The sequence below is a fragment of the Chiloscyllium punctatum genome, chromosome 36 (assembly GCF_047496795.1).
Source record: "Chiloscyllium punctatum isolate Juve2018m chromosome 36, sChiPun1.3, whole genome shotgun sequence".
In the NCBI taxonomy this organism is placed as follows: Eukaryota; Metazoa; Chordata; class Chondrichthyes; order Orectolobiformes; family Hemiscylliidae; genus Chiloscyllium; species Chiloscyllium punctatum.
This window is the reverse complement of record NC_092774.1, coordinates 39,582,475-39,599,814: the sequence shown is the minus strand read 5'-3', so window position 1 is coordinate 39,599,814 and position 17,340 is coordinate 39,582,475. Positions and strand designations below refer to the sequence as shown.

At 43.8% G+C, this 17,340-nt stretch overlaps 1 protein-coding gene and 1 long non-coding RNA gene across 2 annotated transcripts in view; both read left to right on the top strand.

The window, feature by feature from the left end:
• The window catches only part of LOC140461042 (uncharacterized), a 36,039-nt gene extending 21,773 nt beyond the window's left edge, over positions 1–14,266 (top strand). The window contains exons 5-6 of the mRNA XM_072555826.1: positions 10,692–10,849; positions 13,230–14,266. Coding sequence (XP_072411927.1) covers positions 10,692–10,849; positions 13,230–14,266 — 1,195 coding nt within the window. The remainder of the gene's footprint in view (positions 1–10,691; positions 10,850–13,229) is intronic.
• Positions 1–17,068, top strand: part of LOC140460440 (uncharacterized) — a 252,860-nt gene extending 235,792 nt beyond the window's left edge. Inside the window, exon 3 of the long non-coding RNA XR_011954093.1 lies at positions 16,625–17,068. This is a non-coding gene — a long non-coding RNA (uncharacterized lncRNA). The remainder of the gene's footprint in view (positions 1–16,624) is intronic.
• The last annotated feature ends 272 nt before the right edge of the window (positions 17,069–17,340 follow it).

The window sequence follows — 17,340 nt, the reverse complement described above, 5'->3', positions numbered from 1 at the left end:
TGGTTCTATTTCCAAAATAGGAATTTATAAAATATTACATGGATTGGCTGGCTGCAGATTGTGTTTTTTTGAGCAAAATTGAATGTATCTGCAAATATAATTCTGCCAATACAAATTCACCCCATAGAGTTGTGCGTGAATGAGAAGAGTGTGATTGTGTGCATGTCAGTTTGTGCATGCGAGTGTGCGTAAGACTGTGTGAACATTTGGTAAAGTGTGAGTGTGATGGAGTATAAGCCAGTGAGTGTGTTCGGGGGGGGGGGTATGTACATGTATATGACTGAGAGAGAGAGCGTGTGTATGAGAGAGGTATGAATAAAAGCGAGTGGTTGCGTTTTGCTAAAACAAGGGCAGGACTTGTACAGTTAATGGTAGGGCCCTGGGTCATGTTGTAAAACAGAGACATGGGGGGAGTTAAGGTACATAGTTCTTTGAAAGTTGTATCACTGCTAGACAGGGTGGTTAAGAAGGCATTCAGCAGCATTGCCTCCACTGTTCACACCATTGAGTTGGGACATCTTGTTGAGGTTGTACAGAATGTTGGTGAGACCACTTTCCGGGTACTGAGTACAGCTCTGGGTGACCCTGTAAGAGGAAGAATACTATTAGAGAGGGTTTGGTAAAGATTTACCAGGACTGGAGGGTTTCAGTTGCAAGGAGAGGCTGGGACTTTTTTCACTAGAACACAGGAGGTTGAGGGGTGCGCTCATTGAGATTTATAAAATCATGGAGTGGAGATAAGGTGAATAGAAAGGGTCTTCTTAGTGTAGGGGAGCTCAAACTTGGGAGACATTTTTTTTAAGGTGTAAAGAGAGATGTAAAAGGAACCTGAGGAGCAACATTTTGACAGAGGGTGGTTTACATGAGGAATGAACTTGCTGAGGAAGTGGTAGATGCAGGGACAGTTACAACGTTTAAATGACATTTGGATGGGTACATGAAACGAAAGGTTTAGAGGGATATGGGCCAAGTACAGGCAAGTGGGACGAGTTCAGTTTGTGAATCAGTGGATGATTTGGACCAAAGGGTCTGTTTCTGTGCTGTATATCTCTCTGAACCAGAAGTGATCTTATTGAAATCAGTAGAATTCTGAAAGGGGCTTGACAGGATAGATGCAGATAAAATGTACCTTTGTTGGGGAGGGTCACAGAATCCTGACAATGTGAAAGCAGGCCATTCGGCCCATCTATTCCACATTGGCCCTCCATATTGCTATCCATCCATACACACCCCCTTACTCCATATTTTCCATGGTTAATCCACCCTAACCTGCACATCTCTGGGCACTGTGGGTAATTTAGCACTGCCAATCCACCCTAATCTATAATTTACCTTCTCAAGAATGTAATTTAAGTACAAAGCTTTTCTAAGAAAAATGTCAGTCTGACTGGACATTGGGACACACATAGAATTCACACCTCTGTTCAAAAAGCTCTGCATTTCAATGGCATTTTTGAGAAGGTAATTAAAACCAAATTCTGGGATTAACAAACCAAAGAGAAGCAACCCATTCTAAAAAATGAAAGATTTAATCTAAAATTGTTTAATATATCACATTTCCATAATACTTGACTCCTTTGACTATAAATTCCGTGATCATGATCTCATTCTCCACAACCATCTGATGAAGGAGCGGTGCTCCAAAAGCTAGTGCTTCCAAATAAACGTGTTGGATTATAACCTGGTGTTGTGATTTTCAACTTTGTCCATGGAAACTCATGAGTTGTGGGACTTGTAACAGTTGTCATTTTGTGATGTGTTCCAAGTGAAATTTATCCTCTGCTCAGGCACAGGTGAACAGTGTGTTCTTTGACTTTGTGGATGACCAGGCTAGCAGTTATTAAATGCTTCTGTTAACCAGCAGAAGCAAACTGTAGATCAGCAATCATTACTCAATAGTCCTGGTAATCCTGTTGGGTCAACAGAGAGAGAGAGAGCGAGGATGTCACATCTAAAGTACATACAGAAAAGTTGTTTTGCTTGTTCAGTCAGTTGAGTTGGTTCTGCACTCAGATGAGAGTAGATACTGCTTTGAATGGATCATAATTAAACACTATGATGGAACACCTTAATTTCAAGGAATGCTGAAAGGGCAAATTGAACTGTAACCTTGAAGAGAGGTGTTCTTCCATTTCTAACCTTGGATAACCCAACTGAGATATTTTTACTGATTGCTCCAGAATCATTTTACTGCTGGATCTTTTCAGGGCAAATAATTTATGGGAGAAAATTTCTATATTGGGAAGGCAGGGAAATTTAAAGAAAAGGCTGTTAAAAGCATTTTAACTGGCCCTACGAGCTCTCATGGGACAGTGCATTTGCCATAAACATTTCAGAGAAATTCTGTCTAACTGTTGGACTGAAAACAGTTTCCCCATTGAATGTTAAACAGCTATTGAGAACATTGCACATTATAAAGTGCGTTCTTGAGGAACGGAGGAGGATTGAATTTGCCAACGTGAAGCACATTTTGCAGAGAGAGGAAGTTTCTCAGGATTGAAGAGGTTGATAGAAGTCAACAATTGTCAAATTATTTCATGAAAAGTACAGCTGGTATGGAGAGATGACTGGGGATCACAGAAGAGGAGTATCTGTAATGAGCACATAGAAACAAACCCTTCAGTCCAGGCCAACCAGATATCCTAAAGTAATCTAGTGATCCATTTGCCAGCATTTGGCCCGTATCCCTCTGATTCCTTCCTTATTCATATCCCCATCCAGATGCATTTTTTTCTTCTTCGGAGAATACTTGGGTGAGAGCCAAGATATTGCTATTGCTCATCCTTTCCACACTGTGCCTAACCTTCCCTTTGTGCTAATTGTAGCTGGAGAAGCCTGAAATCTGAAAAGGATTTCCTGAAAAAAAACACTGATTCGAGGTTGGGCTCAGTGATGGATTTTCTAAAGCTTTGCTGTTGTAGTTTTCAATTTGACAAAAAATTTTCAGTCATTAATGTCTAAGACAGAGTAGATATTCATTTAAGATATAATTGAGATATATATGTTCTTTACAATGCTTTTCCTTCATTACCAGTGATTGTCTGTCATTTGGTACATTGAGCATCATCTTTTTGTGATTCAACAGATATGATTTGAATTGAATTCTATAAGATGGTTTTGTATTTTATTTAACTTTGTGTTAAAGGTTTCCTTTTCATGACTTTATTAAAATATCTTAATGTATTATAATGAAGCAGCTAATTTATTCTGAAATTATTTCAATTAGTTGGTCAATTGCCGAATAATAGCTGCATAACTGTTGTAAATATTGACACCCAGGAAAGCTATTTTGTTTAATATATCTTATCAAAACAATAAAATTGTTTTTCATCGGAAATAAAATTTGCAGTCTTTTATTAAATGGTTAAAAGTAACTTTGCACTTAATTGCTCCGTTTGGGATTAAACATTGTGACTTTGATAAAAATACTCTTTCAGAGATTACGGTGAGTGTATTAACAAACAAATGTTGCCATTTGCTCTTGAATTACCTCAAGCTCAATTTGAAATTCTTGAATGAGTTGAATAAGGGGTACACAGTGAATATTTATTGCACTTTGCTGAAATTCTCTGCACTGCCAATGTATTTGGTTAAACAAGATATGTATCTCTCCTGATAACTTTGTAATTCTTTGATATTTTATTTGTCAGTGCTCGTGCCCAAACATCCTAAAAAAATAAATGTTTTGGCATTTGGTGAAGTTGTGAATTTTCAATCTGTTTCACAATTAAATGACACAACTAATCTAAAGATTAAATACATATCACCATCTCTTTGCCGTTGTTATAATAGAAAGTCAACATGTAGAATTGCCAATGAAACATAAACCGTGGCTGCTCTTAATGTGGAAAGACTGAATATCAATTGAAATGATCAGAATTAGTAGACATGATGGCATTGTGCACAAACTGTGAGTAGTGGGAGTTCAGAATTTTTCTGATCACTTAATTCTGACACATGCAGTGATGGCAGCATCATAATCTGTTTTATTTGTTCATGGAATGAGAGGATCACTGGTAAAACCAGTATTTTTCATCATCCCTTAATTTCCCTTGAATAGTGGGTGAGGATAAGATGAGGTTGAATTGCAAGGCCTACTGGCTTACACTGTCCCCTGACAAAACAGAGACTTTGGGAGGAGAACAAAAATTGGAAGTTTCAAATATTGATGCTCCCATTTATATCTCTCAAAAGGCAATTGTTTGGTCCATCAAATTTGTAATGGCTCTTTTTATAGAGTCATAGAAATATACAGCACAGTATTCTTCCAATAACAGAGTGACCAGACCTGTACTCAGTACTCTAGAAGTGGCCTCACCAACATCCTGTACAACCGCAACATGATGTCCCAACTCCTATACGCAGTGGGGTGAACAATAAAGGCAATGTTGGTAAATACCTTCTCAACCACCCTGTCCACCAATGATGCAACTTTCAAAGAACTATGTATCTGAATGCCCCTCCACACCGACATTTCTCTGTTTCACAACATGATCCAGGGCCTGACCATTAACTGTACAAGTCCTGCCTTTCCTTGTTTTAGGAAAATGCAAGCCCTCACCTTTATTCATACCTCTCACAGCTAACCGATGAAGGAGCAGTGTTCCGAAAGCAAGCAAGTGCTTCCAAATAAACCTGTTGGATTATAACCTGGTGTTGTGTGAATTTTAACTTTGTCCACCCCAGTCCAATACCAGCTCCTCCATATCGTTTCTAATGAATACAGCCCACCCCTCCCGGTGCTGCCAGTAAGCTTTACAACGCTGATGTAACAACACAGTACCTGCACTCCTGAAACGTTTACAATTTCTAACGATACTAGCTCCTCATTCACTGCTCCATCTGATACACGACATTGGAAACTTAGTGCAGGAGGCTGAAAGAAATGAGGAGCTTTAAAACAAAAACCTCCTGGAGCTCAAAGCTTTTAATGAGAGCTTGAGCCTGGCGGTAAGTTCAGGTAACCTTTATTGTGACACAACTTTGTTACAGCTTCCGATTCCCCAGTAAAAAGGCATGGAAAACGTAGCTGCTTTTTAAACAACTCCGGGTCAAAGTGTGCATACACCACCCCACCTCACTTCCTTTACTACTGGTAACCACCAAGTTGTCCCTTTGTAATTGGAACCTTGGTACAACCTTAATCCAGAGGAAGTATTGCCTCACTCAGCAATTTCAACCCAGACCCTGTCTCCATGTAAGATTCTCCCAGCCCATCTGCTGGGGGAGGGTGGTTGGAGATTTGGGGCAGTGTAGAGTCAACAAGACTGCTGTGGGTCTGGAGTCACCTGTCGGTGAGACCAGGTAAAGGATACAGCGAGGGTGACTGAGTGAATCCTTTCCTCAAAAGGATGTGAGTGAATGAGATGGGATTCCCCCCCCCCCCCCCCCAACCATGAAAATGGTTTCATTTATAGATTCTGAACTCAAGATTTCCGACAGAATTCCAATTCCACCAACTGCCACAGCGGAATTCATACCTGGGAGTCCCCGGAACTGGGTTGATAGTCCAGTCAATAATGGCACTCGGCCATCACTCCTTCCCGAGTGCGGGAAGGGCTTTACTCGGGCCTCCACCCTGCTGACCCACCAGCGGGTCCTCACTGGGGAGAGGCCCTTCAGCCGCTCAGAGTGTGGGAAGGGTTTCACCCACTCCTGCCACCTGTGGAGGCACCAGCGAGTTCACGTGCCATTGCAGGGGGTGTCAAAAATAGTTATGGGGGAAGGCAAGAAATATTTTTTAAAAAATATATTCATTCAAAACTGTTTCAAATCTCTCACAACACCTCTATATACAAAAGAGAACAATACCAAAATACATAAAAATAGTACGAGAATATCATATTGTGATACTATTAATAATGAGCTACCTATTATTTTACTAGAACAAACTTAGCTTAAACTAAACTACAATCAAATTGAATAAAAATAAAATGAAAAATAATTTAAGTTAATTTGAATTCTATCACATTACTTTATTCTATTTTGCTCACCACATCTCTATTAAGGCTCCCATCCATTGGAGCACCAGTTATTGTACCCGTATTCTTTTCACCCAGCCTTGCCCTCCCAGGACCCCATGAGCGCCCACACTGATTCCCACAGCTATACCACAGCTCTAATTGATACTGCTGATCAGTCTGCATCAATATAATTTAGAAAGGGCTGCCACGTCTTGTAAAACTACTGTTTTGTGGTGCACCATATTTGTGAGGTCATCTTGGGGGTGATGTTCCATCACTAGCATATGCCACCACATAAGCCCTGGGGGTTTTTCTGACGTCCAATTAATTAAAATGTTCTTCCTTGCACAGTGCGTAAGAATGTTACACAGTCTGTTCCTGTGTTCTCTGACAGAAGGCAAATTTGGCAACGCCAGAAGAAGAAATACCGGATTCACTTTAACTTCAATCCCCCAGGATGTCCTTCAGCTCCCTTACTATAGCACTCCAGCATCTCTGGATCTTACAACATGACCAATAGCAGTGTGTGAGTGACTATACTAATTTTACATTTGAGACACTCTGGTGATGCTCCTCTCTTGAACTTAGCTAGCTTCTCTGGCTCCACATAAGCCCTGTGTAAAATTTTCAATTGCATGCCCTGTGCTGTTACATATTGAAATTTTCCTGATATTTTCCCATATATCTTGCCATAGTTCTAATGAAATATCCTATCCTAGCTCCTGATTCCACATCCTAGACAGTCCCTCCACATCCCCTTCTGTAAATGATACAACGTACTAACTGAAAGAGCGCCTGTACACCAGAGTACTCTTTACTCCACATTTGACCTGTAATGCTGAGCCAGGAGTGTGATCTTCCTCTGTATTTAATCCCTTAGCTGAAAGTACCGGAAAACATCCCTATTAGACAATGCATAGTTCTGACTTAGCTGGCTAAATGACATCAAGACCTAACCCTCGAATAAATCTTCCCTACAGAAAATTCCCTTATTCTCCCATGACTTAAAGCCGGAGTCCATTGCCCCAGGTTTAAATCCTTGGGCTGCCACCAGTGGGGTAATCAGCGAGGTCTTCAGCCAATTACCCTTGTCTTGCCTCATTATCCTCGGGCTTTCACTGTTTTTAAAATGATTGTACTCTTACACTGCTCAGTCTCGGATTTCATCTTATCAATGAATAATAGATTAACGAGGGGACATCTTGACTGCAATGCTTCAACGTCAAGAAAAATCGACCCCGAGTCCCCCGGTGCCCAGTCACCCACATATGCTAAGAAAGCGCTTATTTGATATCTCTTCAAGTCCAAAAGGTCCACTCCGCCTCACCCTGTGAGAGCTGCAATTTGGTAAACTTAATTAGGGGGCACATGTGACACCAAATAAAAGAACCTAGCCAACCATTGAGCCTCAGTAAGACTCATCTGGGGAGCAACAACAGGAGCATTCTCATGGGGTACAACAGGCGAGGAAGAGCATTCATTTAAATCAGAGATATTCGGCTTAACCATGATAATGGTAATCCGTCCCACCTCTGCAAAAATTGCTTTATCCTCTGCAGTAATTGTACATAGTTAGCTTTATACAGCTGGTGGAAGGCAGGGGTAATAGAAATTCCCAAATACAAAAACCCTTTTGACGACCATCTAAACAGGAACTACATTCCATCCTTCAGATCAGGCACCTCCACTAATTCAGAATAGGCACCTCCCCACCCCATCGGCATGGCTTCTGATTTTGTAAAGTTGATCCTGCAGCCCGAAAAACTGCCAAATAAATTAATTGTTTGAATCAATCGAAGAACGGACTCCTCCAAATTGGCCAAGAACAAAAGGACATCATCAACATATAGGGTAATCTTATGTTCCCCCATTCACACTCCTGGCCCCACTATTTCAGGGTCCTTCCTGATAGCCTCAGCTAACAGCTCAATTGCCAAGGTAAATAGCAGCGGTGAAAGGACGCCCCTGTTTACTACCTCTCCCAGGATTAAAGTTATCTGACTTAGTGCCGTTTGTGATGACTGCTGCCTTAGGATCATTATACAACACTAGCAAAGGTTGTCCCCAGACCAAAGCGCTTGAGGACCCCAAACAGGTATAGCCATTCTATCTAGTCAAATGCCTTTTCTGCATCTAGGCAGGCCACTGAACCCAGGATCAACCTTTGCTGGCATACCTGCACCATGTTCAGTACCCTCCTGATATTGTTGGAGGAGCTACGGCCCTTAACAAAGCCCATCTGATCTTCTTTCACAATACAGAACAACACCTTTTCCAACCTCAGGGCCAGCGTCTTGGGTAGAATTTTAAAATTTACATTCAACAGTGAAATGGGTCTGTATGAAGCACATTCTTTGTGCTCTTTCCCCTTCTTTAAAATGAGGGAGATATTAGCTTCCCTAAGAGAGGGCGGAAGATAATCCTGTGCATATGAATAGCTATACATCCCCAGAGGTAGCTCCACCAACACATTTATGAATTCCTTATAGAATTCACTTGGGAATCCATCTGACCCCAGTGCTTTGCCACCTTGGAGATGTTTTATTGCTTCATGCACCTCCTGTATCGTCATAGGCCCATTCAACAGGAAACCTGTTCCGCGTTTATACTAGGGAGGTGCAGGATCTCAAAAAAGGCCTGCATTCTCGCTGTACTGTGTTCATCACCCTCTGACTGATATAACTCTGCAAAGTATTCCCTCAATCTAACATTAATCTTCTTTAACTCACGAGTAACTGTGCCAGCCTTCTCTCTAACAGACATAATAGATTGAGAAGCATTTTTCTTTCTAGTGAGATATCTACGTGGCTTATCTCCAAATTCAAACAATCTTTGTTGCGCAAAGCAGACCTTTTTTTCCCCAGTGTGTGCAATGAGTTGGGAGCAGCCCGGAGAGCTGCAGCTTGACCAGTGAAGTCCTATTATAATATACTTCCTCAGCTTTCTGCAGACGGGTCTCCAACACTGTTGTTGCTCCTTCCTCTGCGTCCTTCTAGTCATTGAATAAAAAATAATCACGCCTCATAAATATGGCTTAGTGGCCTTCTACAGTATTTCCGAATTACTGGCCGTACCCGAGTTGATATCCCAGAAGGCTCTGAACTCCTGTGATTTACTCAACAAATTTGCTATCCCTTAACAGGAATGGGTCCATGCACCAATGCTGTGCATCCATTCCACCACTCTTGATTTTACCTTCAAAATACACTGGCAAATGCTCCGACAGCTATATTGCCAATTTCACAAGCCAATGTTCTGTCCAAGTAATCCAATGGCATTAAAAAGTGTCAGTTCCCATGTGGTACTTGTGTGGGTTGAAAGAGAAAGTAAAGTCTCTTCCATTAGGGTGGAGATGTCTCCACACATCCACTAATCCCAACTCCTCACACATGTCCACCAACTGCTGAGATTGCGCGGGTGTACCTGCCTGGCCCCTTGGCACCCTGTCTACCTCGGGATCTATTAGGCGATTAAAATCCCCTCCAATGACCATGCGGCATACCCCAAGACTCATTAATTTAGCAACTGCATCAATTATAAATTTAAGAGGGTGCACCGGGGGGACAATACACATTCAGGACGCCATACTCTTCTCCATGTATTAGAGCTTTAAGAATGACGGACAGTCCATGTTTGTCCTTAATTTGCTCAATGACCTGGAAAGGGAGGTTCCTTCTTACCAGTATAGCCACTCCTCTACACTTGGAGCTAAAGGAGGAGAAGAATACCCTATCATAACCTCCTTGCTGCAGTTTCAGATGTTCCTTATCAGTTAAATGTGTCCACCCTTTCCCTCCTGAGGCTTGACAGCACCTTCTTTCTTTTTAATGGGGGAATGGCTCCCTTTTACATTCCAAGTGCACCACCTGAACGACTCAGTAGCCATGGTCATCCAGGGCAGCCCATGGTTTCCCATGAGGAGGAAGCTTATCCGAGGTGCAGTGAGCAACAAAGACATTAACTCTATAAAGTCTAAAAACTGCTCCTATTAAAAACTACGATAAATAAAAATCTAACTACCACATATAACTGAAGCAAACGCTCAAATAACCCCCAATTATGGAGAGATCTCTTCCCCCCCACCTCCCCAAACCCCACCATTTCCACCATCCTGGCTCCTTTCCACTGAGGCTGTGCCCCAAACACCAGGCAGTTCACAGATTGAAAAAAAACATGTTATTTACATTCTGAGAGTTAACATGGCTACCCATCTCCCCACACCCCTTCTCCATACATCTTAAGTACAGGTATAGCCACCCACAATCCAAAAACAAAAGGACAGCAGTAAAAAAAAGGCCCCAGACAATACGTAACTGACCGATATACTAAATAATTCCAGTTTTTTGTCAGGGCAGAACGTATAAAGCCGAGAACCACAAAAAGGGGCAAAAAAGTAGCATTGTCTGTAATGATGTCCCTCCCGCCTTCACCCTGACTCGATTTCTTTAATTCAGAGAATTCGCAAAGTCCATCGCCTTTTCTGCTGAATCAAAATTATATACCGTCCCTCCATGAGTGAAATGCAATCAGGTCAGGGACCTCAAGGAATATTGTATGTTCAGATCCCTTAATTCTCTCTTCACTTCATCAAATGCCCTTTTCTTAATCCAGGCTCCTGAGAAGTCCTGAAAATATATTATTCTTGAGCCTTTGTGCATTAAAGTCTGTGGACCTCTTCCCAGTCTTCTTGCTGTTTCAATCACTAACTGTTTTAACTTTGTAATGCAGGAGGCGCACTAGGACCACGCGGGTCTGCGGGTCCGACCTGGACCTGAGCATTTCGATCCGGTGGGCCCGCTCCACACTCAACAAGCCCGACTTCAACTTCAACCCCAGGAATCCAATAAGGTCTTTGCCTTCATCGCATTCCGGAAGACCCACGAGCTGTAAGATTGTTCTTCTATTTTAGTTTTCCAGGTCGTCCACATGCTCCTGAAGGACCCGAACCTGGTCTTCCAGCGTTCAGATCCTTCCTCCTGAGACCTCCGCCACGGTCTCCGATGCCACGGTCCTCTCCTCTGCTGCCTATTGTCTTCGGGCCAACATTTGAATTTCCTGTTTATGCTTTTCCAGCATGGCAGGTAGTGGTTCCACTGCTGCTTCAATCTTATCTCAGAGTTTGGCAAACTCCGAGAGTAACTGCTGCTGCCCCATTAAACCCAAATGGTCTGCCCTGGGAATTTGAGCAATGGCTCCAGGCACCCCCGATGCAGAAGGGGAGTGCCCTGCCTGCTGCACCCCTGTCAGCCTCTTTCCTTCATTTGCTTTCATTCTGGTCCTAAAGCTGTCAAACCACAATTATAGCAGCTCCAGACGTTCAGTAAGTTCATGTTAGCAATTCTTTTCTCCTACAGATGGTTAATGAGGTGGGGGGGGAGGGGTAAAAGTCCACCTTGCTGGGGGTATGGCACAGAGCCCAGCACAGCAGACCACTTAAACCACCGCCATCTTGGATTTCCAAGAAAATGGTTTTAAGACCAGTACAGAACAGCTACAGGGTCATACAGCACAGAAACAGACCCTTCGGTCCAACTAGTCTATGCTGACTAATTTCTCAAACCCAACCAGTCCCATCTGCCAGTGATTTGCCTATATACCTCCGAAACTTTCCTATTCATGTACTTTTCCAAATGTCTTTTAAACATTGTCACTGTACATGCATCCACTTTCCTCTGGACACCCATTCCACACACAAACCACTCTCTGTGAGAAAAACATGGAGCTCTTCATGTCTTTTTAAAATCTTTCTCCTCTCCCCTTCAAACTTTGCTCCCTAATCTTGAAAGCCCAACCCCAGGGGAAGGACACCTGCCTTTCACCTCATCTGTAACCCTCATGATATTATAATCCTCTATAAGGTCACCTCTCAATCTCCTCTGCTCCAGTGAAAGAAATCCTAATCTATCCACCTGGCTGTAGGTATATTCATATCCACTTATGATCTGTTCAATGCTGGTGCAGGCTCAAATGGCCAAGTCCTGCTCCCAATTCTCTCACTCTGTATCCAGGACAGCATTGGGAGATTGGGAAAGGGGAGGGATAGATATCTTGTTTGTTTTTATTTTTAAAATGCACTTGATTCCCACAAATAAAATCAACAGGTACAAGTACAGCACATGCAGTATTCCTCATTGCAGCTTCAAGGTTTTGTGTCCTCTCCTTCTGCATTGGCTGCAGCACATTCGGCTTCTTCCCCCACCCCCCCCCCACCCCCCCACCACCCCATCCCCGCCCTGAGCCGTTGATGCTTTCATTGTTTATAAAATCAAGAGAGGGATGGATGGGGTAAATAGACAAGGTCTTTTCTCTGGGAGTGTAGAACTATAGAGTAATAGGTTAAGGGTGAGGTGGCCTGGGGAGGGGACGAGGGATTTAAAAGGAACCTAAGGGGCAATTCATGCAGAAGATGGCGCGTGTAAGGAAAGAGCTGCCAGAGGAAATAGTAGATGCTGGTATAATTATGACACATTTAAAAGGCATCTGGATAGGTTTATGAATAGGAAGGGTTTAGAGGGATATGGGCCAAATGCTGGGAAATGAGACCAGATTCGGTGAGCATATCTGGTCAGCATAGACCAGTTGGACCAAAGGACCTGTTTCTGTGCTGTATATCTGGATGACTCTGGTTTGCCACGCCAGTCTGTTCAATTTCTCTCTGGTGTCGTTGCCTTGATGTCTCATTCCAAAACTCCCCCACCCCCGTGGGGGCACGTTAACCATTTTGTGTCTGATTGGTTGTCAAGAAGCTGCATTGTAGGTTCATCCTGAATTTACACATTATATTTTTGCTTCCAAACATCAGACTTGCTCACTCTCAACAGTATCCCAATGTCGTGGAAGATATTAATTTTCAGGTGGAGGTATCCAAAATTCAAAGAGGTGTCAGTTGTGACTGTTTTGCTCTTCTGTCCCTGTCAGATCCTGAATCAGCACTTTGAGGAGAATTAGAATGGAGTGAGAACAGAGAGAGAGAGAGAGAGAGAGAATGTTCTGCAGAAAGTAGAATTGCTAGTTCTGAATTTCTACCCTGGACTGACAGTGATGACTTTTGTAATCTCTTTTCAGAGTATTTGATCTGAAGATGAAGTTTCAAAATCAATAGATGAAAGGCTTATGCCTGAACCATTGACTCTCCTGCTCCCCAGATGCTGCCTGACCCATAGTTTTCGACTCTGATTCTCCAGCATTTGTGAGCCACTCAATCCATCGGGACTGCAACAATTTTCAACTATGATCCAATTGGTTCCTGTTTCAGTACGTTTTCAGCATCAGTGGGACTGGAAGAGAGACCCTACTATTACAGCAACGCACTGAGTGTGGAGCCTGAATCAGTTATCTGGCTGAAAAGAGGAATTCAAGGCAGGGAGGGGACATTCACGCGTTTGTTTGGAACTGTAGCTTCGGCCATGGAGAATCCATGGAAGTGTGGCGACTGCAGGAAAGGCTTCCTTGTCCCGTCTGCCCTGGTGACACATCAGCGCAGTCACACCAGGGAGAAGCCATTCTCCTGTCCTGAATGCGGGAAGGCCTTCAGTGATTCCTCTGCCCTGCTGAGGCACCAGCGGGTGCACACAGGGGAGAGGCCCTTCAGCTGCCTCAAGTGTGAGAAGGCCTTCAATGATTCCTCTGCCCTGATGAGGCACCAGCGGGTGCACACAGGGGAGAGGCCCTTCAGCTGCCTCAAGTGTGAGAAGGCCTTCAATGATTCCTCTGCCCTGATGAGGCACCAGCGGGTGCACACAGGGGAGAGGCCCTTCATCTGCCCAGATTGTGGGAAGGTGTTCACTCGCTCCTCCCACCTCGTGATTCACCGGCGGGTCCACACCGGTGAGAAGCCCTTCCCCTGCCCCAAATGTGGGAAGGCCTTCAGCGATTCCTCTGACCTGCTGGCCCACCGGCGGGTCCACACCGGTGAGAGGCCCTTCACCTGCTCTGTCTGCGGGAAGTGCTTTACACGCTCTTCCGACCTGCTGAAGCACCGGCGGGTCCACACTGGGGAAAGGCCCTTCAGCTGCTCTGAGTGCGGGAAGGGCTTTACCCAGGTCTCCCACCTGCTGACACATCGGTGGGTCCACACTGGGGAGAGGCCATTCACCTGCCTCGAGTGCGGGAAGGGCTTTGCTGTCTCCTCCACTCTACTGACGCACCAGCGGGTCCACACTGGGGAGAGGCCGTTTGCCTGCCCCGAGTGTGGGCAGAGGTTCACAATGTCCTGCAGCTTGAACAAGCACCAGCGGAGGCACCAATGCTCCCAACAATCAGATTCTGCCGGTAACGCTGCTGAGGGTCACCCCCAGGACTGAACCTCCTGCCCTTTCTGATAGTGGGTGCAGTGGGAGAGTTGGGAGGCTTTTTTGTTTTCTACTGGGGGAGTGGAGGGGGAAGAGGGGCGTGGTGGTGGCTCAGTGGTTAGCACTGCTGCCTCATCGTGCCAGGGACCCAGATTTGATTCCATCCTCAGGGTGACTGTCTGTGTGGAGTTTGCATGTCATTCCCCCCTGTCTGCGTGGGTTTCCTCTGCGTGTTGCAGTGTCTTCCCAAAGTCCAAACATGCGCATATTTGGGCGAATTGGCCAAGCTAAATAGTTTCATAGTGTTCAGGAATGTGTAGGTGTGGTGCATTAGTTCGGGGTAAGTGCAGAGTGATAGGGTAGGAGAATGTGTCTGGGTGAGTTACTCTTCAAGTGTTCCCTCTGAACTTGTTGGGCAGAAGGGCCTGTTTCCACACTGCAGGGATTCTATGATTCTCTGAACATTGCTTCTAGTTGGCGCTGCTGCTCATTGAGCCCAGGACCCGCACAAACCGAAGACCACAAGACCATTGGAGCAGAAGTTAGGATATTTTGACCCATCGAATCTGCTCCACCATTTGTTAGAGACATAATAAAAAACTGTAGATGCTGGAATCTAAAATAGACAAACAGGAGACTGGGCACAACAAGGCAGGCAGCACCAGGAGGTGGAGAAGTCAGCATTTCAGGTATTATCCCTCAGCACTGAAGAAGGGTTCTACCCGAAACGTTGACATCTCCATCAGAAATGATTTATCAGGATGTTGTTAGAGGGCATAGGTTTAGAGTGAGAGGGGAAAGATTTAAAAGGGACCTAAAGGGAAAACTTTTCATGCAGAGTGTGGTGCGTGTATGGAATAAGCTGCCAGAGGAAGTGGAGGAGGCTGGTAGAATTACAGGATTTAAAAGACATTTAGTTGGGGACATGAATAAAAAGGGTTAGAGGGATTTGGGCCAAGTGCTGGCAAATGGGACTAGATTAATTTAGAATATCTGGTCAGCATGGACGAGTTGGACTGAAGGATCTGTTACCGCGCTGTACCTCTCTATGACTACTGGTCCTGATGTAAGTTTAGAATTGAGTAACTTTGAATAATTCAATCTTGTTGAATTCACCTCCAGGAAGGTTTCAAATGAACCCCTCCAAGCGATATGATTTAACTACGCCGAGTTGGTAAAATATCCCATCAAGTTCAACATGAATGCACAGTTGAAGAAGTCAGAAGTCACACAACCCCAGGTTACAGTCCAACAGGTTTATTTGAAATCCCAAGCTTTGGGAGCATTGCTCCTTCATCAGTGCTGCTCCTTCATCACTTCACCTGATGAAGGAACAGTGCTTCGAAAGCTCATGAGATCAAATCAATCTATTGGGATTGTGACCTGGTGTTGTGTGACTTCTGACCTGTCCACCCCCAGCACCTCCACTTCAGAGTTGACAAATGAGATCAGATTTTATTCAGCATGATTTAGTGAGATATTCATCTGGATGTCCTTATGACTGAAACATCAATCCTCCTGCTCCTCGGGTGCTGCCTGACCTGCTGTGCTTTTCCAGCATCACACTCTCAACTCTGATCTCCAGCATTTGCAGTCCTCACTTTTTCCTGGTTCATGTGGAAACTCAACACTGTCAGAGTGACAGGAACACCAGTCATAGAGTACTATAGCACAGAGACAGGCCCTTCAGCCCAAACCGGTCCATGCTGACCAAAATGTTTGTCAACACTAACCTCATTTTCTTGCACTTGCCCCATATCCTTCTAAAGCTTTCCTATCCATGTATTTGTTGAAACGCCTTTTCAATGTTGTTAATGTACCTGCTTCAACCACTTCCACTGGCAGCTGTTTCCCCAGGCAAACTACACTCTGTAAATATTTTGCCCCACATCTTTTCTTCCGTCTTTCTCCTCTCACCATAAAAACACATCCTTGCTCTTGAAATCCTCCCCCTAGGGAAGACACAGCTACCATGAAGCCAACTCTACCCCTCATGGTTTGAAAATATTGCCTCTCAACCTCCTCTGCTCCAGTGGAAAAACATCCCAGCCTAAATTCTGATTTGATAATAATGGCAGTGATGATTTTGGCTGTGTGTGTCAAGGATCTCTCATTTCTAAGCCAATGCTGTGCCTCTTAAGTTCACCTGATCTTAAAACGAATGGCACCCCATTCATTTAAAATGTCCATGTTTTCTGTGTAAAGTCGGTCCTGGTCAGGAAATAGGCATTGGTGTCTTATATTCCCGTAGACTTCTTGTGACCGAGTTCATATGCTCTGTTTTGAGATGTATGAGTAAATCTTCAGAACAAAAAATTAATGCAGCCTTTATTCATGTTTCATTATTAAAAACACTTTCTCCATTTACAGATGTGATTGAGAAGCTTCTCCCAATGAATCTTTGACTGATAACAACATTTGTCAGGCTTTTGAAAGTCACTGCAGCTCTGTCACAGCACAGGGGAGGGTTCTTTCAGACAGAACGCGTCATGCAGAAAATTCTCCCACATTAGTCGAGCAAAGTTGACATCTTTTTAAGACATTGTGAAACTTGAAAGGGTTCAGAAAAGGTTTGGAAGGATGTTGCCAGGGCTGCAAGGTTTGAGCTACAGGGAGAGGCTGAATACGCTGGTACTATTTTCCCTGAAGCTTCAGAGTCAGCCAGAAACATCTGTTGAATCAAGAAACATCTCTTCCTGCAGCAGCTTCAGACAGACTGCCTGCTAAAACCCAAACCAGGGGAAAAAAATGGGACAACTGCCCTTTCATTGTAGAAGTGTTTTAGAAAATAAAATGTCAAACCCTTTTCCCTGATTGTTGCCTTAGCCAGTATCTGTTAACCATTAGCGAAATCCTTAATCCTAGACGAATGAGAAGCTCTGCCTTTTACAACCCCTCCTGAAAATTAACCAAGAACAACATAATCTTCTTAAAGGAGCAGCATCATCACAACAGAAAGCACCTGAACTGAAACATTTGTAAAGGGCTGTACAGTTAGCAGGCCAAGACAACAGGTTTTCAATTTCACCAATCAATTTAAATCAGCCCCATTGGCTACCAAAAACTTATTAAATTTAAATCCTAAA